General features: G+C 40.8%; 1 protein-coding gene across 1 annotated transcript in view; it reads right to left on the bottom strand.

Moving 5' to 3' along the window:
- CRYBG3 (crystallin beta-gamma domain containing 3) overlaps positions 1-26,031 on the bottom strand; it is a 252,163-nt gene that overhangs the window by 145,811 nt on the left and 80,321 nt on the right. The window contains exon 3 of the mRNA XM_077480179.1: positions 17,912-18,330. Coding sequence (XP_077336305.1) covers positions 17,912-18,330 — 419 coding nt within the window. The remainder of the gene's footprint in view (positions 1-17,911; positions 18,331-26,031) is intronic.

Raw genomic sequence — 26,031 nt, 5'->3', positions numbered from 1 at the left:
TGTCACTTTGTGTTGGTCTATCAAATAAAATCCCAATAAAAGACATTTATGTTTTTGGTTGTAACATGACAAAATGTAGAACATTTCAAGGTGTATGAATACTTTCTCAAGGCACTGTATATAGGGGAATCGGGACTTCCTCCCTTCTATTGTTGACCCTTCTAGTGATAATTAAAGATCTATATAGGGGAATCAGGACCTCCTTCCTCCAGCTGATGATCCCTTTAGTATAGGGGTCTCCAAACTTTGTAAACAAAGGGCCAGTTTATTGTCCTTCAGACGTTAAGGGGGCCAGACTGTGGCCAGTGTGAATAGAAAATGCCCTGGTGTCAATGGGATTAAACACTGCCCCTTCATTGGTATTAGTGGGAGGAATAGTGCCCCATTGTTGGTATCAGGGAAAGGAATAAACCCCCCTTCATGGTGTCAGTGGGAGGAATAGTACCCTGCTGTTGGTGTCAGTGGGAAGACTAATGCCTAGATGTTGGTGTCAGAAGAAGGAATTGTGCCCATCATTGGTGACAGTGGATGGAATAGTGTCCCATCATTAGTTTCAGTGGGAGGAATAGTGTCCCATCACTGGTGTTAGTAGAAGAAATGGTGCCCCATCATTGGTGTCAGCGGGAGGAATATTCACCATCAATGGTGTCAGTTGGAAAAATAGTGCCTCATTGTTGGGGTCAGTGGTAAGAATAGTGCCCCAGAGAGAGACAAGCAAAGAGCTACATCCGGCCCCGGGCCACAGTTTGGAGATGGCTGCTCTAGTGATATATTCTAGAATTGTAAATGCTTATCCTAAAGTGCTGGTCACACAGTTTGCAATCATCTGAAATAAGTACACATCTGATATAGTACAGACTGGCTTGTTTAAAAAAAGCGGTTTTAAACCCAAAACCAAAAATATTATATATTGCAGCTTACCAACCAGTAGGTGGGGTGGCTGCATTCATTTTCTTTTTTTAGTTTTTTTTCCCCCTTTCTTTTTACCTGGTGATCTGGCCAGTAACACACCTCCTGTATTTGAGTGCCTCCACTCTGGATGAAGGTGCAACAGACACCTTTGGACAGCAGCATTGATGATCTGGGGGGGTGGGAGAGTGTTAGATGTACTAGCAGATTTAGATACTGTAACAAACTGAACTCCAGCTAACACTTTATAGGCACCTACAACAGTTTTTTTCCTTTTAGGATAAAAGGTTTTACATAAATAAAGCCAACCCTTGTAAGCAAGCCTGCCAGTGGTAAATGGCTTGTCTCACCCCTCCAACTGCTACATCTGCAGGTCAGCTTGTGCTGCTGAAAAACAACAAACATACTGGCCAGATCAGCAGGTGAAAGTAAATGAAAGAAAGCCTGAAAAGGAAAAAACGAATGCAGCCATCACATCTAAGAACTGGTAAGCTGCAATATAATAAATGTTTGCTTTTGGGTTTAATATCGTTTCAAGTATATGTAGAAAAAACCTTGAGAACGTTAGCAGGGAAAAGCTATTACTTGACATATACAGGCATATATCTCCCCAAGAATGACGGATTAGCTATTTATTTGCCCTGGCACAATCTTATTTGTGAATCTAAATACTGGAGTCTCTGGGGTGAGTCTGCTGCCCTCTAAGGATTAGAAGAAATAAGGTACATGATTTTATTTAAAAAAATGTATTTAGAGCATATTATAAATGACTCAGGGGACTCAATGACAATGAAAACTGCAAGGATACATACTTCTATTCTTTCATATTGCTATTGACAGAACAGACAGAAAATCCAGGGTCATACATTTAGTGACCATGCCCACGGTTAGTCTTGGATGGCTTGTTCTGCAAGACGCATACGTGTGAAATCCATCCTTGAGTATGACAATTCATTTGGTCTGTATTATTTTAAATGCTATTCTTGGTCACAAATAAATGTCATTTCCTTTGGAAGCTTGACCAAACCCAAGAAATAATTCTCTAATGTGCTACAAGTCACTGCTTTAAGCTAATGAAGTGTTGTAATTGCAGCTAAAAGGGAAGGTAAAGGAAATGACCCACATAATGGAACAAAAACAGATGTATTTAAAAAAAAAAGTGTTTCACAGCTCTTCATGCGGTATTAAACTCTTGTTTTTTTTTTTCAATTAAAATAACAAACATGCTTATACTTACCTACTCTGTGCAATGCTTTTGCATAGAGCAGCCACAATCCTCTTCTTCTGGGGTCCCCCGCCAGCACTCCAGGCCCCTCCTCTTCGGCGGGTGCCCCCACGGAAATCCGCTTTCCCTAGGGGCACCTTTGCGTGTTCGCTCCCGAGTTCCACTGCTGCACCCACTGACACATACAGCGGGTCTCAGCCCCGCCCCCAGCTCCCATGTCACAGCTTTTGATTGACAGGAGTGGGAGCCAATGGCTTTCATTGCTATCAATCAGTCCAACAGAGAGAGAGACAGTGGCGGAAGCTGGATTGGATCGGAAAGCTGGATTGGAAAGTGGGGGGGGAGCTACAGCACAGAAGGTTTTTTACCTTTTCTATCTTACTGCATTCTATGCATTAAGATAAAAAACCTTCTGTGTGCAGCAGCCCTCCTAATACTTTCCTGAGCTCCATCTAGATCCAGTGATGTTGCACGAGAGACTCAGCTGTCCGGGACGCCCCTCCTCATCGGCTAAGACAGCAGCGCAGCGCCATTGGCTCCTGCTGCTGTCAATCAAAGTCAGTGAGCCATTGAGGAGAGAAAGGGAGTGGGAGTGGATATATAAGGCAGCATGTTGCCCCTGAAGTTGATGTGTTGAAAACAGAAAAAATGGGCAAGCATAAGGATTGGAGCAACTTTGACAAGGGCCATATTGTAATGGTTAAACGTCTGAGTCAGAGCAACGCCAAAACTGCAGCTCTTGTGGGATGTTCCCTGACTGCAGAGGTCAGGACCTACCAAAAGTGGTCCAAGGAAGGAAAACCGGTGGAGCGGCAATAGGGTTATGGGTGGCCAAGGCTCACTGAAGCATGTGTGGAGCAAAGGCTTGCCTATGTAGTTTGATCCAATAGAAGAATTATTGTAGCCCAAATTTCAATAGAAAAATGTCAGAACACACAGAGCATCACAGTTTGTTGCGTTTGGGGCTGTGTGGCCGCAGACTGATCAGGGTGCCCATGTTGTCACATGCCTACAATCAGCATACGAGTAACAGAACTGGACCACAGGAATAATGGAAGAAGGTGGTCTGACCTGAAGAATTCCAGAATGGTTTGAGGAACACAACGAGCTTGAAGTATTCATGTGGCGTCCAAATTCTCCATATCTCAATCCAATCAAGTATCCTGTTTGGATTCATAGGTCCAGTGGAGTCCATGCCTTGACAGGTTATGGTGGGTGGTCCTAATGTTATGGCTGATCAGTGTACTTAAATTAGTGGGCCAGGTATACCTGACTCTACCTACCCTACACTTGTGCATTGCACTGGAAAGACAACAAAAGGGTCATCCTTCTAGCTCCCCCTGTGCTCCCCTTGACCACACATGCAGTATCTTCTGTTTGATCCCTACCCTATTCTTCCTGGCTCCCCTTAAGTTCCTCATTCTTCCTTCTGTACTACAGATTTGCTTTGTGCAATGCCTGGGCCCCTCCAAAGTCAGCTTCCATTTAATATGCCATCGTACCGAAAAGCCTAAGGAAAGGGGTATGGCCTGTCTACTAAAGGGTTGCAGACACTGCATCTTCCCTCATTAGAATAGTCAGAATGCACCAGGCGGTTATGTATTCAGTCCCTCCAATTCAGGAATCAGTCTGGAAATGACATGGTGAAACAAACAGCAATTTCTTAAGAACAGAAACAGGTAGGAACTTGCAAAAATGTGTTAAATTCCTTGCAACATACATTCATCAGCCAGAGAGGATTTTTTTCTTATCGAAAGTGGAGTTACACTTTAAGTCACTATTAGTCAGGATCCAAACCCTACTAGCTATTAAGACATATTTGCACATAATATTATCAATTCCTTCAGAAGCAGAAGAGATAGGTCTCAGATTAGCCATAATCCATTATATAAAATATTCAAAGCAAATGAAAAGCCTATGCAATAGAGTGACCACACAGAAACACAACTGGAAGAGTTTCACCCTTAAACGTAAAGTGTCCGAAAAAGGCCCCTAAATGTTAGGATCTCCAGGTAATATTTTAAACTGCATCTAAACCAAAAAACAAAAATGTAATAAATTGCAGCTTACTGGTCCTTAGATGTGATAACTACATTAGTTTGCGCTTTTCAGGCTTTTTAAGAATATTTTTATGCCAGGTGCAGAAAATGTCTGTTGATATTGCCACAAATGCAGTTTCCTTGTCACTTCATGAGAGCAAAAATCTTTGGGCCACACAGTTAAAGCGGAGTACCACGAAAAAATGTAACTCCTTTGAAAACATAAGTACTCCCCACCCCCTCCTTGTATATTTTTTTGTTCATACCTTTTTCATTTATTTTCTTCAGGACTTCCATCCCATGGTGCCGCAGCGAGGTACGTCACTTCCGCTAGTATTTTTGTGCCCCCCATCGCCTTTTGGATCGGACCATTCAGAAAGCGCCCCGTGACTCGCACATGTGTAGTAGTAAACAGGTTGTGAAACCACAAGGCTTCAATTGCTGCTCCCCTTAGTAAGGATGTTGGCGCCTATATCAGAACAGATGGACGGGTCAGCTTTGGGTGCCCACGTTGCGGGCTCCCTGGATAGGTACGTTTCCTTATATTGCAGTATTTGTAGCTGCTGATCTTTAAATGAGAAATGTTTTTTTTTGGCTAATCATACTTACCTAGGCGGATGCAGCATCAGGCCAATGCTGCAGCTGTCCCTGCCACCTCTGCACCGAAAAACCCAGCCACCGAACATCGCCAATGGCTCAGTTCTCACTCCACCCCGAGTAGAGAGCTGCTGTCTGTCAGTCAGCATTGCTCCTGTTCTGCTCCTCCACACTCATTGGAGCACTGAGCTGTGGAGGGTGGGGAGCGACCGTCTCAGCGGCTGGCGGATCCAGACTTGGGAAGTTGGGGTGACACGCTGCCTCGACTTATGGCAGTGATGTCAGCGGAGAGCGCACTTCAGACCGCTGTCCGCTAAAAAACGGGTCACAGGAGTGAAAAATGTTTTGCACTTCTGTGACCGAGAGGAGAAGCCCAGCCTAAAAAGCTCAAGTTGGACTTCTCATTTAATTTTTTTTAACTCTTAACTTTTAGTACAAAAGACTGTACTGTACTGTTCGGAGTCACTATGTCTAAAACACAGGATGAGGAAATCAGACGAAACATACTGCTTTTGGATCGATCGTCCGATAATCTGATCAGTAGTACACAGTTTTGGAGAGCCGGACAGTTCATGCGAAATTATCCGAAGGAAGAAGCATGAAAATTTCTCTCGTATGACGCCAGAAGGTACGATTTTCATGTAATTAGTACACTATTAGTACAAGACAAATTGTGTGACCACGCGTGCTCGGAAACAAAAAAATACACTACTATACCATACACTACATCTCTTCCGAAGTTATATTCTGCTGTACAAGAATTTTTCTAACTTTAGTAACCTATTGGTTCTCGATATGAGACTAGCAATCCAAAAAAATAAAATAAAATGGACGATATTCTCATCGTGTGTACTAGGCTTTACCAGCTCCAGAAGTAGAGCGTTTAACCGCTTGCCATCTAGCCACCGCAGTTTTACTGCAGCCGTTTGGCTTGGCTGGGCAAATCGACTACTGATTACCTTACGTCGCTATTCCTTTTGGGCACTAGATCGCCGCCATTACAAGTAAAAAAAAAAATGAATAATAATAAAAATTCCACAAATCTATCCCCTATTTGTAGACTCTATAACTTTTGCACAAACCAATCAATATACGATTATTGCGATTTTTTACCAAAAAATATGTAGAAGAATACAAATTAGCCTAAATTGAGGAAAATTTTTTATTTTTTTTTGATAAAAAATGTGGGATATTTATTATAGCAAAAAGTAAAAACATATTGGGGGTTATTTACGAAAGGCAAATCCACTTTGCACGGAAGTGCAGTCGCTCTAAATCTAAAGCCCCATACACACTATCAGTTTTTCTGCTGAGTTTTTCCTTCAGATTTACCAAAACCATATAATATGAGGTCAAACCTTAGGAGTTTCAATGTGTATGAAATCAGGCAGGCCCTTGCACTACATGGTTTTGGTAAACCCGAAGGAAAAACTCAGCAGAAAAACTGATAGTGTGTATGGGGCTTAAGGGGTAGATCTGAAATGAGTGGAAGCTCTGCTGATTTTATCATCCAATCATGTGCAAGCTAAAATGCTGTTTTTTTTATTTTCCTTGCATGCCCCCTTGGATCTACAGCAACTTTACTTTCAAGTGCACTTGCAATGCAAATTGGATTTTCCTACCCCCATTGTTTTATTTTCAAAATTGTTGCTCTTTTATTTATAGCGCAAAAAATAAAAACTGCAGAGGTGATCAAATACCACCAAAAGAAAGCTCTATTTGTGGGAAAAAGGGACGTCAATTTTATTTGGGTGCAACGTTGCATGACCACGCAACTGTCAGTTAAAGCAACGCAGTGCCAAACTGCAAAAAATGGCATGGTCATTGAGCAGCAAAATCTTCCGGGCTGAAGTGGTTAATCTAAGTCTGTGGGTGGTATAAACATCTGACAAAGCCTAGGAATGCCATGGTAAACTACTGACCGAAAAAGGAAGGACAAAGCTACGGGAGTTTTAGGATACCATAATTCACGAGTCTACCAGCAGTCTGGCTTCATCTAGCAGAGGGACTAAATACTGGCTATTTGGAAGAAGATCTGAAGTTAAAAGACCAAGAGAAAAAACGTACGAGGGAAGCAACAGAAAACAACATAATGGTATTGATTTATACGGGAGGAAAAGAAAAGTGGCTCCTATCTGAAAATCTGATTCCAGATATTCAATCAAAGAAACACTTGAGATAAAAAAAAAAATGGCTTGCTGATATCATATATAATGTCTGTAATCACAAAGAATATACAAGTTACTGTGATATGTATTCATTAAAATAAAAACGCAAAGTGGAACAAAACGTATCACAACACACTTTCAGCCTCTTTTCTGCAATGCTTTTTTTTTTTTTTTTTTTTATAGTTGAATAATTATTTTACAATAGGTTGCCAGCAGTCTCCTTTTCAAGTGAAAGGATATTATAATTGTAGCGACTGTCAAAAAGGGCAATAATTGCATGCTACTAAGCAATGGAAACGTATTTCAAGGCCAATTCTGTCCTTTTAGAGAGCCCAGGGCTGTCAATGGAAGTAAACACTCAAAGCTGTTACAATGGAGTACTATGGAAAAAAGTTGGCTTAAAGTGGGCACAGCATGTGAAATGGTCATAGGGCTATTATAAAGATGTATTTTAACTTTTCGTCCCAAAACAAATTGTCCCAAAGACGAAATAAATCCTTGGGTAAATAATATTATTTTTGCAGTAACAGGATATCGAACAGGATGGGTAATTCTTGTGACTAGACCATCATCGGTCCATGTTTCTGGATATTATATGCCCATTTCATTAATATAACCACTGTGATTTAGTAGTGAACAAAGTGATGTGATGGTGGATAGTAGAGAAGGTAGACACTGGCATTAGTTCTTCTCTAATTAAAGGATTAGTGTATTTTAAAACAGTGGACGTTAAGGCCTGTAAGCTCCATCCCATCATATTTACATTTCCTTGGTGCTGCCGTAAGATTATGTCGTATGACGAGCACAACTAGGTAGAGAGATAATGAAGATACACTATACTACCAAAAGTATCGGGACACACATGAACTTGAATGGCATCCCAGTCTTGGTTTGTAGGGTTCAATATTGAGTTGGCCCACCCTTTACAGCTATAAGGGCTTCAACTCTTCTCCACACGGTTTAGTAGTGTGTCTATGGGAATGTTTGACCATTCTTCCAGAAGTGCATTTGTGAGGTCACGCACTGATATTGGATGAAAAGGCCTGGCTCCAAGTCTCCAACTCAATACTGAACCCTACAGACTAAGACTGGGATGCCATTAAATTTCATGTGCGTGTAAAGGAAGGCATCCCAATACTTTTGGTAATATAGTGTAGGTAGTCATGTGCCAATGCTGAAGATTCTGAGACTTGTCACTTGGATGCCATTCAATTAAAGTGCAATTACCCCAACACACAAGTATAGTAGGTCTAGATTTCCCCTATTAACTGAAGCCCTTTGTAACTGAACTGGATGCCTTAACCCAAAGCATGCACTCGAAGTACCATGTGTTAATGTATTTGAAGTAATGCATCACTTTTTTTAGATGTGGATAGAGCAGGAAGGGTTTATTTAAACCACTGGTTTAATTTCTGTCTGTGTCCCTGTTTGCCCCTGTACACACGGTCAGAGATTTCCACAACCAAATCCGTCGGATTTTGCCCGTCAGATTTTGTCCGTCGGATCTTGTCCGAAACTGTTGCATACACACGGTCCGACAAAGTTGGCGAAAAAATCCGATCTTTCAGAATGTGATGACGTAATTTCGTTACAATGGGACTACATTCAGGCTAGTAGCCAATAGCTTTGATGTAGGAATTTGATCTGAGCATGCGTGGCACTTGGTCCGATCAAAATTCTCTACACATGATCGGAGTATGTCCGATCGGCTCAGTTGGTCGGGAAATATTTCCAACATGTTGGAAAATTGGGCCTGACGGATATTCCGACGGAATCAGTCCGATGCATACCACACACAGTCGGATTATCCGACGACACGGTCCAATAGGACACATTCCGACGGATTCTCCGACCGTGTGTACAAGGGCTTAGGGAAATTCACCCTCTCCAATTGTCCTACCGACATCACCAGGAATGAAAGTAAGGATAATTGCAAAATTTTAGGTTGCCACCAGAACAAAAATAGAGGAGAAATCTTCCAATGGTGACGTCTAAAATGGGCTTTACATCACATTGGAAAAATATATTTTTCTTACAAATAGAGCTTTCTTTTGGTGGTATTTGATTTTTTTTGCGGTATAAACAAAAACATCCAATAAAAAAAATCAAAAATCTAATTTTTATGGAATTCTTTTTTTTTTTTGTTAGTAATGGCGGTGATCAGCGACTTATTGTGGGACTGCGACTTTGCAGCACATATTGGACATTAAGACCTCTTTCATCCTGAGGCGCTTTTCAGGCGTCTTCACACTAAAAAAAAGCACCTGAAAAGCTCACAAATACCTATTTCCATTAAAATCAATGAATACTTTCACACTGGAGCAGTGCACTGGCAGGGCGGTGAAAAAACGCCCCTCTCCATTGAAATGAATGGAAAGCTCTTCAAAAGCGCCTGAATAGCTCTTCAAAGGCGCTCAGTGTTTTACTGGCAGTTTAGAAGCACCTCAGTGTGAAAGGGGCCTTAGTGACACTTTTTATACTTTTTTGGGGACCAGTGACACTACATACAATGATCGGTGCTAAAAAATATGCACTGTCACTGTATTAATGACACTGGCAGGGAAGCGGTTAACATTAGTGGTGATCAAAGGGTTAAATGTGTTCCTAAGGAGTGCTTGCTAACTGTGGGGGGGGGGGGGGTTAACTGTGGAAAGAAAGATGTTTCCTGCTTAGCAGAAACACAGGACCTCTATCTTCCCTACTGACAGAACGGTGATCTGCCTTGCGTACATAGGCAGACCGCCGTTCTTCCTCTCTCTGGAACGATCGGCGGGATCCGGCTTGTACTTTACTATTCTCATGGCGCTCTGGTTCAGTCGTGTGATCTCCCCAGTGGCTGGTCTCAGAGGGCAGGAAAGAACGCCGTCAATGGATGGAATCCTGGGCAGTGATATCACCCATAGGCTTACTGTAGGTCATCTGATGTCATTTGCCCCTCCTCTCCCTTGAAGCCACTGCTGGGAGCTGATCACGTTACTGGATTGGAGTGCCCTAAGAATAGGTATGTATAAGCATCTTCTTTCTACAAGGGTTTTAAGCTTAGTTAGGACCTAGAATTCCACTTTACCTTTATCTCTCCTGACTCACAGGAAATAAAAAAGGACAATTTTATTTGTGTACAGCGCCGCACGATCACATTATTTTCAATTAAAGTAATGCAGTGCCATGACACAAAAAAGTGGCCTGGTCATGAAGGGGGAGCTGGAGTGGTTAAAGGGGTATCCTTTTCAGAAGTCTAACTTTATTATGTTACAATTACTTTTTCTACTTTACTTTAGATCAATTTCTATTGTATTAATATTTTTAAATTTTCCCTTTTAAGATATTGATTTCCACAGCAGATTTCATATTCCCATAACAGTGCATTTTAAATGTGCCTCCTAAGTGCTGTGATCTGCTGATTTCAAAATACTGAAGGTGTTTTCTGTGTATTGAATGTTCCATCTCTATTTAAGGAGGGATACCTGAGTAGTACAGCTTAGGGGTAAGTCTGATAATAAAAAATTAAGCCAAAAGTTTACAAAGTATATCAGAATTAGGACTCATACACAGATACAGCTCAATACATTTGCACCCAATGTGGAGCCACATAAGCATGTCCCTGGCCCACAACATGTACCCAACAACAGACTGTAATGTGTACCCATCATGGATCTTAGTGTATACAGACGTTTGCCGTTGCCTGAATTCCTCAGAGGTTTATATAAGCTGTTATGCATAAATTGATTCATGTTTAACCATCAGATGGCACAGACCATTGAAGATGCATCTGTCTAACCCATCAGCTCACTAGTATGAGCTCTTCTAGGTGAAGCATAGTACTGTAATCGATCATTATAAAGTACATAAGTGACATAAATGCAAGGCAACGGTCATTTCCCTATCTTTCAAAAAAAATAAAAAAATAAGTTAAATGTTTAACTATGTCTAAAATGTCTACATAAAATGAAATATTATAATAAAAACATTAACAATATAGCTACAAGGTTTTTTTTTTTATGAAAATGTATTATATCGTGTCTTGTTCTGAGTACACCATATCTGAGCAGTGTTGTTGACTGGACCACTGGGCAGGGGCTGCGTTGGACCAATGGAGTAAGTACTGATGCAGAAAAGTAAGCCTTGGATTGCAATCATAATTTGTTCCATTAACATGCTTGTAATCCAAAAGCGAATTTCCCCATAAGAAATAAAGGAAACTTAGGATGATTCATTTCACAACCATTTATTCATAAGTCCTTCAGTTTATAGTCCATATAAAAAGATAGCAATGTAATAGGTTGTGTAACCATAAAATGTCCATCCACAAATGGAAGCCTCCACAAGGGGATTAGAAGCAAAATCCAGCAGCAGCTACATAGTATAAAAGAGAAGAGAGGAGCCTTTAAATGTAGCAATACGGTTACGTTTAATGAAGGTACAACATTTAGCAAACTCACATGATCATGAGGCACATCTAAGTATGCAGGCATCCGGGGTAAAGCTGTCCATATAGACGGTCCTCTGCACCACCGGCTCCCACAGATGTCAGTCTGTGTCCAGGAAGACTACCCTGCAGTAGAGCGATCTGAAAGCAAGTCATATACCGCTCATGGAGCACAGAGTGGAAGGGACGACATCGATGGCAGTGCAGAGGATGGTCATTAGCCCGGGCCTGGATGCCTTCGTAGTCAGATGTGCCTATTTTAATCATCAACAATGTGAGTTGCTAAATATTGTACCTTCATTAAATGTAACCATATTGCTACATTTAGAGGCACCTCTGTTCTCTTTTATACTCTGTTGTGACGTGACGCTACTTGTATATCAAGACATCGCTTGTATATCAAGTCAAAATGCAGTAAAACATTTTGCTTGTCTTGCCAAGGTTTTACTGTACTCCCTAGGCCTCTTTCACACGGACTGTCCATTCAGATCTGCCTGTCAGTTTTTTAGGCAGCCCTGAACGGCTGCAAATATACTCCAACACTTACCACCACTTCAAATCCATGAAATTAGAATACAATGTTCCACATTAGCTACCAATGATTAGAAACTTCTTGGGCAGTGAACCTGCCTTATTTAAGCCTCAGATATCTAGAGTCTGGTGTTCAATTTGCTATTAACACTTGAGGTGTCATCATGCCAAGATCAAATAAGCTCCCTAAGGCCCTAACAAGGTTGTAAATGCCTATAAGCCTAGCAAGGGTTTTAAAAAGATTGACAAATTATTTGAAATCAATAATTCCACTGTAGGAAAGCAAAACCACAAATGGTGTAGGTCATGGCAACAGCTGGAGGGCCACAGGTTGAGCACCCATGGTGTAGGTTGTAAATGACCACTTGATCGTCCAGGACTGGCCAACCCAGCAAAGTATCCAAGAACCCCTATATTTTTGTTGGAAAACCTCATATCAGACTGCATGCATCTACGCCCAGAAATAGAGTGTAGCCTGCACGGGCCTTTTTTCAGGAAAAAGCCTTAGCTTGCCAAAAAGAATATTACAGAAAGTGTAGTCTACCATTAAACATGTGAACAAATGTGCTGAAACTCATGAATAAAATATTCTGGCCAAAGTAACAGTAGACATGTTTAGTGAAAACTGAAAACAGCATTTCAGGAATACCAATTGTGAAGTATGGTGGTGGGAATGTCATGTTTGAGGTTGCTTTGCTGCTTCAAGGCCCTGCACAGCTCATAGTCATCGAGTCAACTTTACATTCTGTGTCATATCAAAGTGTACTGAGAATGTGAGGTCATCTGTCCAAATGTTTAAGTTTAACTAAAAATTTGTATTTTGACATGATAATGATCTGAAGTACACAAGCATACTTAAGAAATAGAGGATTTAGAAATGCCCTAGTCAAAGCCCTGAACGAGCTGTTACTTCAGTGTGCATTTTCCAATGATGTCGGCACATGCTGATATCTCCTAAATCTGTGGAGGTTTAGGAGATATCCATGGTAGCTACAAGCTTACCTGTAGTGAAAAGTGGATCGGAAGGGTTTACAACCACTTTAAAGACTAAATCTTCTAAACCATTTTAAAGACTAAACGCTTTTCTAACACTTATTGCTTACAAGTTAAACTCTGTCGTTTTTGCTAGAAAATTACTTAGAACCCCCATACATTATATATTTTTTTTTAGCAGAGACCCTTGAGAATAAAACGGCGGTTGTTTCAATACTTTAGGTCACGCTGTATTTGTGCAGCGGTCTTTCAAACGCAATTTTTTTGGAAAAAATGCACTTTAATGAATTAAAAAAAGCTAAAAAAAACTGTAAAATTAGCCGAGTTTTTTTTGTATAATGTGAAAGATGATATTACGTTGCGAGAATTATAATCTTTATTCTAAAAAAAAAAATAGTGATGCTCATTTTGGCCAGAATTGTGCAGCTTTATCGTAAAGGTAAGATATAATTTATTTATTTATTTTTATTGAATTAAAAATAAAGAAGTTACACTTCCCTGCTCGTTGCAAATGTATAGCACAGAGTGGCTCCTTACCTCCTGTTCTAGGGTTCCCTTCTTCTTCTGCACATGGCCCCATAGCAAGCCGCTTGCTTTGAGGGTACACATGCAGGCTCACTCCCGAGCTGTGCATCCACAGAAACACACAGCACGGCTTGGCCCCACTTCCTCCTCACAGGATCTGACTGACAGCAGAAGAAGCCAATGGCTCTCACTCCAGATCTCATATTTAAGAGGACCAGTCAAGCTTTTTTCTATTACAAGGGATGTTTACATTCCTTGTAAGGAATAAAAGTGATCCATTTAAAATAAAAATAAAAAAACTGTGTAAGAATAAATAAAATCAATTAAAATAAATAAGGAAAAAAAAAAGTTTTTTTAAAAACACCCCGTCACGACGAGCTCTCGCGCAGAAGCGAGTGCATACGTGAGTAGCGCTCGCATATGAAAACGGCGGTCAAACCACACATGTGTGGTATCGCTGCGATCGGGAAAGCGAGAGCAATAATACTAGCCCTAGACCTGTAATGCAAAAAATGCAACCTGTAGAATTTTTTAAATGTCGCTTATGGAGATTTTTGAGGCTAAAAAGTTTGACGCCATTCCACGAGCGGGCGCAATTTTGAAGCGTGACATGTTGGGTATCAGTTTACTTGGTGTAACATTATCTTTCACAATATAAAAATAAATTGGGCTAATTTTACTGTCGTCTTATTTTTTTAATTCAAAAAAGTGAATTTTTTCCGAAAAAGTGCACTTGTAAGACCGCTGCGCAAATACGGTGTGAAAAAAAGTATTGTAATGACCGCCATTTTATTCTCTAGGGTGTTCGAAAAAAAACAATATAAAATGTTTGGGGGTTCTAAGGCCGCGTACACACGGGCGGACTGTATGGCCTACTTAGTCCGTCGAAACACATTTCAGCGGACAGTCCGCTCGTGTGTGGGCTTCAGCGGACTTTTTCAGCGTGCAGTCTGGCGTACTAAGTATTTCGGATTTTTCTAAATACTGTCCGTCATACTTTGGTTTCAGCGGACAATCCACTCGTCAGTAGGCTAGTTCGACGGACTAAGAATGGCGCATGCTCAGAAAATATTTACACGGCAAAAGGTTGCATTGCTGTGTATTGGACTTCCTATTTCTAGTCCCGTCGTACGTGCTGTATACGTCATCGCGCAAGCTTTCGACGGACTGTTTGTGCATCCGTGTGTGGTCAAGTCCGTTCATTCGAAAGTAGGACGGACTGTCCGTCGGATTGTATGACGGACTAAGTAGTCCATACAGTCCGCCCGTGTGTACGCGGCTTTCGTAATTTTCCAGCAAAATAAACTGTTTTAAACATGTAAACCCTGAGTCTGAAAAAGAGGCCTGGTCCTTAAGTGGTTAAGGAAGGGGAGGGAGGAACAGGTATTTCAAGGTTTTTTACCTTGAAATAATGAAAAAAGGGGGCCTTCGGGCTACTATATAAAAATATAAATACAAATAGGGTAAAAATACCTCTCCAACTAATCAGTGTAAGTAAATGTAGAAAATGTAAATGAATAATCAAAAAGTGCACGTGCAAATATAAGGTGCAAAAAATGCAGCAAGACCTGATAGTATACACAAACTACCCAATAAAGTGACAAAAGTGAAAAAGTCCTGCGCAAATATGCCAAAAAATAATCCTTGGAACAGCTAAGTGCAAAAACAATAAATGAATAAATATATATACATAAATCAAAAAACTATATTAAAAGTCCATATAATCACGAGCACCAATAGTAAAAGTTAGTGGTTGAAAACGGTGGTGTTAAATCCCAGGAATAAGGGCTCTCAGAACTCTCACCTCAAAAGGAAGAAAAACGAGCACATCAGAAAAAGGCTATCCCACTCCACTCCTCGTCTCCAACCACCAGGGGGGTCCTTTACTGTGGCAGACTACAAGGCGATGGTTTCCATACCGGGCCACTAGAGGGCCATATGTTGTATGTACACCTACTGCGGTGACCAGGAGGATATTCTCCGTGATATGCAGCTCAAATGGGGATAAAAGATAAGGAGAGAGAAGGGAAGCTCCAATAGTGTAGTAGTTTGAATAAAATAATGGTTTTAATACAAGAAAAGCAAGTCGGACTCTCACATTTAAAAAAGTAAACAACAGCACAAGAAGTAAAAAAATGGTGGTATGGCGTCTTCCGCCAGTCCTACTTCACTTCGGGTACGTCATACGGCATCTCCCTACGCGTTGCATCAATCACGTGACTTCTTCAGGGGAGCTTCCCTTCTCTCTCCTTATCTTTTATCCCCATTTGAGCCGCATATCACTGAGAATATCCTCCTGGTCACTGCAGTAGGTGTACATACAATATATGGCCCTCTAGTGGCCCGGTATGGAAACCATCGCCTTGTAGTCTGCCACAGTAAAGGACCCCCCTGGTGGTTGGAGACGAGGAGTGGCATGGGACAGCCTTTTTCTGATGTGCTCGTTTTTCTTCCTTTTGAGGTGAGAATTCTAAGAGCCCTTATTCCTGGGATTTAACACCACCGTTTTCATCCACTAACTTTTACTATTGGTGCTCGTGATTATATGGACTTTTAATATAGTTTTTTTGCTTTATGTATATATATTTATTCATTTATTGTTTTTGCACTTAGCTGTTCCAAGGATTATTTTTTGGCATATTTGCGCAGGACTTTTTCACTTTTGTCAGGTTTTTTACCTTAATGCAGAGGATGCACTAGGGTAAAAAAAAAACTTTAGAGTTTAAAAAAACTTTAAAAAGGTATCACTTTTATCTGTAGGGACTGTTTGAATAAAGATTCAGTGCTTGCCTGTTCAAATATGTCGAAAAAAAGATAAACTGTTTCTATGGGGCGTCCTTATTTTTTCATAAGAACTCCTTGGCATTCTTCTAGTACAGGGTATTTTAACCCTTGCAGCAGCAAATAGAACTGTTAAAGAATAAAAAGATGCCCTTGGTTATTACGGTTTAGGCAGCCTAACTGCATTACAGTAATGACCGATGAAGGTTCAAATGCGCTTTAAGCCCATTTACAGTACAGTCAGCATAGTGCACATCACACTTCTGGCAAGGAATTAGACACATGGATGTTTAATGACAATCTTCTCCCTCTCAGCGGAAACAAACACAATGGAATCTCACACAATGGGGATATACTTTCACACACCCACTGGCAGAGTCACAGCTCCCTAGCTTGCAATACAGACACCCAGATGCAGACAAGGAAAACCAAACAGAGAGTCATGGCTATATATCATAATATAGAATTATTAGAAGAGCTTACAATCTAATTATGAAGAGAAGTGAAATGAAGTAACTTACTGCAAGTAATCACAAAGAAAGCTTCTGCCTATGCTGACCTGCTAAAAGTTACTGTTAGTTTCTTACACTAAAACACAGAATATCACTATGTTATTACAAGTCTGGCTAAAACTATTTTAAACTGGGCAAGATTCGAATCATCTATGGGCAGGTTGATTGTACCCAAGCTGATCCATCGATCGGCTTGGGTACAACCAGCATATCAGATTATTGCCATTGGATATAGCTGCTAGCAATAATCACTGTGTTCTCCCAGCATGAATTCCTCCCGTGTGCTCCTGCCACTGACCCCCCCCCCCCCGCCAGGAGAATACTAAACACAATAGCTTCACAACGTTAAGAAACCAATTTTATATAATGATTTTATATCCAAATACAAAACCTTTACAGTGACTTCCTAAAAAGCTAAAAACAAAAACTGTGCGCGGGGGATTTACCTCAAAACACATCATCCTTATAGTTTATTCCTGCATCTTGCAGGTAGAACGGTTGGCGATACTAAGACGTTTACTGGGTAAGCATTGAAATGGCTGGACAGGGTGAATAATATTAAATCAGGTTTTCAATTAATGTAATATTTGTAATCTGTCATCTGCCATTGATTGTTTATTTTTTTGATATAGCAACTGCACTAACAGTGGTTTTCAAGTCCCCCGAAGAAGCCCCAAGTGGCGAAACATGTCGGGAACAGATACCAAATTACCAATGTCTGTGAATAAACCATTTATGAACATATAAAAAAAAGAAGTTGCTGGATTTTAATGTGTCTAAACTTTTAATAATGTACCAATAAAATGTAAACATTTATAAAAAAAATAATAATATATTTCCTTGTTCTATTTTTTGGCACCATTAAAATCCCCAAAAATATCCCTTGTACGTAAAAACCTATCCAGGGATGTCACATTCATTTCACAAAAATAAAGATGCCCTTTTTATGTATGACCACTTATACGGTGAACGATGATGAATTGTAATGTAACTATGTTGCAGATATTTGTAAATTTAGTATGTTTAGTATGTATCCATAAAAGTTCGATAATTGTGCCATTAATACAATTTCATGTTTAATTTTTCAACACTATGCAGTCCCTTAGCTTGTGTGCCCTACATGTGAACTTAACAAGCTCTATTCAGTCTGACAAATTTGCAGATCCAGCATGTTTTAAATATGAGATTGATGGAAGGTTACTTACTTTGGTCTGGATGGAGGTGTCTCTTGCTGCTCTTGTTTTATGGTTTCTTTGGATATCACAGTATTGCTTTCCACTGAGGGTTCTGCCTGAGCTGGGCTGAACTTGGCTGTCTGTTCTGCTTCACTTGCAGAAACATCTTGTGTGTGTTCCTGGTGTGAGTCCTCTTTATCCAGGCTATTTTTAACTTGTGCGTCCTCATGTTCCTTGCAGAGGTTTTGGGTGCTGTCCACCTGCTTGGCGTTTGCCATAGAAGTTTTTGGTGAGAAATGGAAAAGGTTTCCAATAAAATGAAAAAAGTTCTCTCTTGACTGTTTCTCGCTGTCGAGTACTTTAGAATTCTGGCTGCTCTCTGTGTCTGTTTCCACTTCAGACTCAGAGGTGACCTGAAGAGGGGGACTGGAACTTTGGTCTTCTTTAACCTGCATGGGAACAGACAATATATAGTTATTGTATGGTATTCTAAGCTTTCCTGTTCTTGCCTGTAAAAATGTTACTCCCCACATTCACATCGCTATGGTACTTTCTGAAAACAACCCTAAAAAAGCAAGCTGGGTTTGTGAAAAATTCAAAAACATTTCCGAAAATTCTGAAGCCACGAGAAAATAAGTTTCTCCCTGTTTTTATCCCTGTTTTTATCTGGATAAAATGGAAACTTTCTGGAAAAAAATAAAAAAAAAATCATTGTGCAGTAGTTTTACAAATTAAAAGTCATTTTCAGTTATTGGCAATGCTGCTCCAGAAGCACATATTGCTCTTGCAAGAGCTTGATCAACTTTATCCTTATTTTCAGGTGTCATTTTCTCTATAAATAAAGGTATATTTTAGGGTTATGTTAGGCCACAGTTTGTTACACGTCCTTACTCGAAGATGCTTCTGGTGAAGAAACACTTTAGGGTTGATTTACTAAAACTGGAGACTGAAAAATCTGGTGCAGATCTTCATAGAAACCAATCAGCTTTCAGGTTTTTTGTCAAAGCTGAATTGAAGTTAGAAGCTGATTGGCTACCATGCAGAGCTGCATCAGATTTTGCACCCCAAAGTGTTTCTTCACCAGAGGCATCTTCAAGTAAGGGGTGCTATTCCCCCCTTCATTCCATAAAGTATTTTTAAATGTATTTAGGGCACCTCTGGCATGCCAGGATATGCTTTGTCATCCTTGTAGCATTTGGAATATAATATTTTCTTCTCACAATAATTACAAATTGCAGCTTTGCTCTCAGCAGAAACTGCACTGTGGAAATGTTTTCAAACTCTAGATGTTGAACTCACTATTTTGCTGACAGGAGGAAAAGTAAAAAACAAATTTACTGAGTAAAATATAGGAAAACATTATGCTGTGATGTTGGAGAACATTAATAGGAATAATTTAAAGGTTATAAAGATAAACAAATTTGTCAGACAAATTCACCCTCTTACCTGTCAAAGGCCTGAGAGGACAGAAACATCATCTACTGTATTCCAATAATCCCACAACTGTAGGAAGTACAAGATGGAGCCCACATGCAAACTAGACTAGAGCCTTTCCCATGCAGTGCCCTCTAATGGCACAAATGCATATTTCCATAGTTTGAGAGATGCATTGAGAAGTACAGTGTCAGAAATCTTTCATTACGGTCTTCATGTTATACAGTACTAACAAATGGCCACTGCTCCCACCTATAACTGGCCATCTCAATAAGGAGCACATGGAAGGGCAACGCATTTAAAAAAAAAGTTAACCTGTCTAACAGTTTGCGTTTAAACAGGAGTTTAGTTTGCACACATTTGAAAATACATGCGTAAGCTGCAGAGGCCATGACAAGTCACCCCAGTATTATCTGCAGTCCTAACTCTATACATTTTTGAGAGCCTCCATAGTAGAAGCACATGCATTATAATGGATAGGCAGAGGGCAGGTCATCCTAGATGGAGCACACCTATCCTCAAAGGCACAGGGGCATACTGGACACCCAGCAGATAGCAGAATGGCAGCAAAGGTGTCCAGTGCATCCCCTCCTGTATTCCTACAGTACTTTGGTTGGTTGCAGGCTGGCTGGCAAGTTGAGCTGGGAATTTTCTTTGTTTTTTTTCTTCTTCAAGTTATATAGTTTGAATACCATGTCACAGACATGTTATATATTATTGTAAAAGAACATATTCCATACTCCTGTTTTTTTCCCTGATTTTTTCAGAAACCCCCCCCCCCCCCCAAAAAAAAAATCTGCTTTGGAAAAACGGGAAAAAACCCTGTTTTTTCCCCAATTTTTCAGTTTTTCTCCAGGCTTTTCCATCTCTATGTGCATCTGAATATATGTCAGTCCATATATGTATACTCCCATCCTACAAACCTAAGTTTTCAGTTGTACATAAACCCTAATAATGAACTTGTGCATTATTTTGGCTTTTGAAAAGCATTTTTTTAGATCTTACGAATAAGTGCTAAAAATACCCATTGATACTGCCAAGATCCCAGTAACTTCAAACGTTCCTGTGTTTTCTTCGTTTCTGGTGCACTAAAATTTCAGTTTCATTCCTTAAATCCGCCACTACCTGTATGGAGACCTAGGTTACCTCTTTGATGGCCAAGCAATTGTACACTGCAAAAAACACAGGATTGTATACCCTCTGTTGGAACCCCTTTGCAAAAAATGTGCAACATATAAAAAAGGACTTTCCTTACACCTGATTGTTCTGGAAGAAAAAAAGATACTCCCACATAACTGCCAGCCTTATTCCATTTCTTGGAAACTGAGGATATTCCAATACCAAACTGCTTGTCCCTTACCTTTGATGAAATACAGCCACTGATGCAATCACCTTTGCCTCAATGTAGACAACGCTGCGGTTCCTGTTATTTCACTCAGGCCTGACGTTCACTCAGACCTGAAGCCCCAGACCAGTAACCTCCCAACACTGCTGTAAATGCTATCCTAAAAACACTGATCTAATGGTTTCCTCAGAACATGTCATCTACCTGGCTTGACTTCTCCCCGTAACAAAGCAGAAGGACCTCGCATAGGAATAGATTTACTGGATTTAACTTTGGATTTGCCCATTATCCTACATCTAGTGATGACTAAATGGCCCCTTATACAATACTAGTGTCATGTGCTACTTGAATCAGATAGCTGATCTCCAGTGACACAAGTGTTCATTTTCTTCACTCTAGTATTTAGACCTTTTGATTGTACTTAAGACTAAAGTTCAATCTGTCCAACCTACAATCCCAGGATGTATGAACACTGGATGACCATTATAATCATGGATTTTTCCATCAGGCTATTTCAAACATCATGTGGGTGTGTGATGGTCACATACGGGCACGTGACATAACCCATATTATTATTATGTACTGTGCTATTCAGTTTCTCAAATGATGGTACCCATTTAAAGACAGACCACCTCATCACCCTATCATGATGTATGGCCAATGGAACTGAGGCTCAGATGACATCTGTCTTCTTCTTATCTCTGGTCAATTTTGTTGTATATCTTAAAATGTTGTCGTTTTTTGGGCATGCAATTGTTGGACTTGTTTGGTTTCTATTTACTCGATGCAACCACATCTTTTATATTTTACCAAAAGTGGGTAATATATTGTGTTTTTTCACTAAAATGTATTTGATTATAATTTTTTTCTGAAAATATGTGTTTGAAAAACTGTTGCGAAAATATTGTGCAAAATAAGTGATTAGTAATCAGTAATATTATGGCCAAAAATGCTGATTTTTCCAAAAAATGAAACTGGTTAAAATGCTTCTTGGAGTTGTGTGCTACACACTGATTAAGTTGGAGAACTTTTTGATTGCCTTAGGCCGCGTACACACGGGCGGACTGTATGGCCTACTTAGTCCGTCGAAACACATTTCAGCGGACAGTCCGCTCGTGTGTGGGCTTCAGCGGACTTTTTCAGCGTGCAGTCTGGCGTACTAAGTATTTCGGAATTTCCGTAATTCTGTCTGTCGTACTTTCGTTTCAGCGGACAATCCGCTCGTCAGTATGCTAGTTCGACGGACTAAGAATGACGCATGCTCAGAAAGGATTTACACAGCGGAAGGTTGCATTGCTGTGTATTGGACTTCCTATTTCTAGACCCGTCGTACGTGCTGTACACGTCATCGCGCAAGCTTTCAACGGACTGTTTGTGCATCCGTGTGTGGTCAAGTCCGTTCATTCGAAAGTATGACGGACTGTCCGTCGGATTGTATGACGGACTAAGTAGGCCATACAGTCCGCCCGTGTGTACGCGGCCTTAGTCCCTTCTCACCAAAATCTGTATGGTTGATTCTGTCTTGTTGGGTCCCTAGTCCTACTCCATAGAAAATACTAAAAGGCTTGAATATCTGAAACAGATGTATGGCATTTGGAATGAATGATTCTATAATACTAGGCAATATTTGCACTATACACCAGCCATTCTGGATGCACATCTGGATCACGGAGCATAAAACAATGATTTGCATGGCTTGCCCTTTGTCCTAAAATGAGGAAAAATCCTATTGTTGTTTTTAGGATACTGCATGTGATTGAAAGAGACATGTGAATATCTTCTGCTTTAGGAAAGTCTAAGGGACGATTCACTGCAGAATGTGGTGTGGAAAAGGCACGTTTCGTGAAAGTTTCCCACACAGTGTTTGAATGTGCTGCCCTTGCTATCTGCATGCAGGTGCCAATGAATTGTTAACAGTGTGTTCCCAGGCAACAAATCGCATGGTACTGCAATATGATACAGTTTGGTGCAGGGTGTATTTAAAAGTAGCGCAAGCATTTTCTTTTTGCACTTTCTGCTGCGTTTTGCGCTACTGTGCGATCCCAGCATACATTGACCCTTATTGTGTTACTTGAAGATTTTTAAAATAATGATTACAAAGCAAGAGCCCATTCAGTGTGTTGTTTAATGTGATTCTAAAAGTTGGAATAAAAAAATAAAATAAAAAAATAACAAACATGTTATACTTTTGCACATAGCAGCCCCGATCCTCTTCTTTTTGGGTCCCCCGCTGATGGTCCTGGTTCCTCCCCCCTGCAGAGTGCCCCCAATAGCAAACCTCTTGCTATGGGGGCACTCAAGCAGGCTCACTACCAAGCCCACGCTCCTGTGAATGGACATTGTTCATTCACACACAGAGCACAGCTTGACCCTGCCCCCACTTTCTCCTCATTGGCTCACTGTCAGTGATTGACAACAGCAGGAACCAACGGCTCCCAATGCTGTGTGGGCCAAGGAGGAGAGAGAGAACCAGGAGAGCCACTGCTCTCATGCACAACGCTGGATCAAGAGGGGGCTCAGGTAAGTATAAGGGGGGCTGGGGGAGGATCTGCACTAAAAAACCTTAAAGTGGTTGTATAGTCAATTTAGTGACTTTTACCTACAGGAAAGCCTATAATAAGGCTTACCTGTAGGTAAAAAAATATCTCCTAAACCGTACCGCTGACTGCAGAGGCACATGCGCACAGGGGATACTTGGCTGAAAATCCGGCAGACGCCGGACCCTGCCGGTGACGATATTGCGGCTCCCGCCACTCACGGTGCCGGAGCCGCGATACCCAGAAGAAACGCTGAGGGAACATGTCAGCTCCCTCGGCGTGGATCGGGCCAGATGTCGGGGCCTCGTTCTAAGGTAAGTATTTCATAATGAGCTAGTATGCAGTGCATACTAGCTCATTATGCCTTTTCCTTTGCAGGTGAGTAAAAAAAAAAAAAAAAAAAACTTCAGCGGGTTTCTAACTGCTTGAAACCTTTAGAACCACTTTAACGCATTTTAAAGGTCTGAAAGTTTTGTTGGTGGAATTTGCTCTAGGCACTTATAATATAGTTATGGTATTTAAGGGGTTAAATAAGAACACATGCAACTGCTTTAAAAGTCTTACTGGCATTCCTCAATATTCTCCTAGTTTTTACTCGACTTTGGACAGTTGAAACAAGTTCCTCACATAAAACTCCCTCTGCGATTGTTAGTTTTTTTACAGTTTACTTAACTAGCTTTTTAGTTTCCAATTACCATTAATTAAGAATTTATTTAAATGGGTTTAAGCATCATTAAAAAGTGCTGTTTGTGATTGCAGAATAATCTAATTACATTAAATCAGTTTTCTAAATCTCTTTATTACATCAATGCAGTATTGAGTTTCTATTTATTTGTAATGAGAACATTTGGAACGGAACATAAAGTAACACATGGATACACGACACAGGCACAATATGGCCTCACTTCTGCCAAGGGCGGAAGAATGGTCATGAATGGCTGGATATGCTCTTTCATTCAAAATCAGACAGGCCGTGTCAAACTTGCTGCTTGCATGTATGTTTGTAATAAACCTCAGGATTAACAAACATGGATTTTATTGCAGTTTACCAATCATTAGATGCGGTGGCATCAGTTTTCTATTCTTATGCTGCGTACACACGATCGGAATTTTGGTCGGAAAAAGCTCTGATGGTTTTCCCGATGGAATTCCGACGGGATTTCGCTCAAGCTGTCTTGCCTACACACGGTCACACCAAATTATGACTGTCAAGAACGCGGTGACATAAAACACATACGACAAGACTAGAAAAAGGAAGCTCAATAGCCAGTAGCCAATAGCTTCCATCTCATAGTTGAATCTGAGTATGCGTGAGTTTTTGCGTGTCGGAATTGCATACACACGATCAGAATTTCCGATAGAAAATCCCGTCGGGAAAATTGAGAACATGCTCTCGAATTTTTGCTGGCGGGAATTCGGCCAGCTAAATTCCCATGGAGCATACACACGGTCGCATTTTCCATTAAAAAGCTCTCATCGGTCTTTTGCTGGCCGAAATTCCGATCGTGTGTACGCGGCATTAGGCTTATTTCCCCCTGTTTTCAACTGGAGATCTGGCCAGTAACACACCTCTTGTATTAGTGAGACACAACACTGGAGGAATGAGAACAGGAGGCACAGCGGCCAGCAGTATTGTCAGTCTGGGGGGAGGATAGTTCTAAAGTATAAGTTTACCTTTACAGAAAATCGGTTCCAGAGCTCAGAAGAAGTGGGTTAACCCCTTCCCGCTGAGTGCACGCAGATGTGCGTACACGGCTTCCGGGGGGTATACCGGGATGATGCACCTGCAGGCATCATCCCGGTACCGTTTTTTTTCAGCAGGCGATTGGCTATCCAGCCATAACAACCGATGCGGCTAAAAGCCGCTCGGCTGTTATGCCGGAGGCGCGGGAGGAGACGCCCCCCTCCCGCCGTTGTTACCGGTGCTCCCGCTCGATCGGGAGCACCGATTCCATGTCCGATGCCTCCAGCTGCTGGGGAGGAACTGGAACGAAGCAGTAATCGGCTTGGTTCCAGTCTTCTCATAGTAAACACGGAAGCGACGTCATGACGTCACTTCCCGTTTACTCGGCTGCCAATGGCGCCAGTTTTAAAAAAATATCCGGTATTCAGAATCGCCGTTTTCGGTGATCTGAATACATTGAAGTGTAAAGGAGGGGTGGGGGGTCTTTTGGACCTCCGATCCCTCCATAAAGAGTACCTGTCACCACCTATCACTGTCACAAGGGATGTTTACATTCCTTGTGACAGCAATAAAAGTGATCAAATTATTTTTATTTTTTTTTAAAACAATTTAGTCATTTTAAAATAAATAAAATAAATAAAAAAATAAAAACATTTTTTTAAAGCGCCCGCCATCCCCGCGAGCTCGCGAAGCAAAGAAAACGCATACGGAAGTCGCGCCCGCGTATGTAAACGGTGTTCAAATCACACATGTGAGGTATAACCGCGATCGTCAGAGCGAGAGCAATAATTCTAGCACTAATGCTAACCTGGTAACCGTAAAAAAAATATAAAGCGTCGCCTATTGAGATTTTTAGGTACCGTACTTTGTCGTCAATCCACAAGTGTGTGCAATTATAAAGTGTGACATGTTTGGTATCTATTTACTCGGTGTAACATTATCTTTCACATTATGCAAAAAAAAATGGGATAATTTTACTGTTTTGTTTTGTTTTTATTCATGAAAGTGTCCCTTTTCCCAAAAAGTTGCGTTTAAAACACCGCTGCGCAAATACTGTGTGACATAAAATATTGCAACAATCGCCGTTTTATTCTCTAGAGTCTCTGCTAAAAAAATATATATAATGTTTGGGGGTTCCAAGTAATTTTCT

Source organism: Lithobates pipiens, unplaced genomic scaffold (genome assembly GCF_037356315.1).
Source record: "Lithobates pipiens isolate NorthernLeopardFrog02 unplaced genomic scaffold, aLitPip1_a1.2 Scaffold_16, whole genome shotgun sequence".
Classification (NCBI taxonomy): Eukaryota; Metazoa; Chordata; class Amphibia; order Anura; family Ranidae; genus Lithobates; species Lithobates pipiens.
Note: the sequence above shows the minus strand (reverse complement) of the source record. Positions and strands in the feature narration are given on the sequence as shown.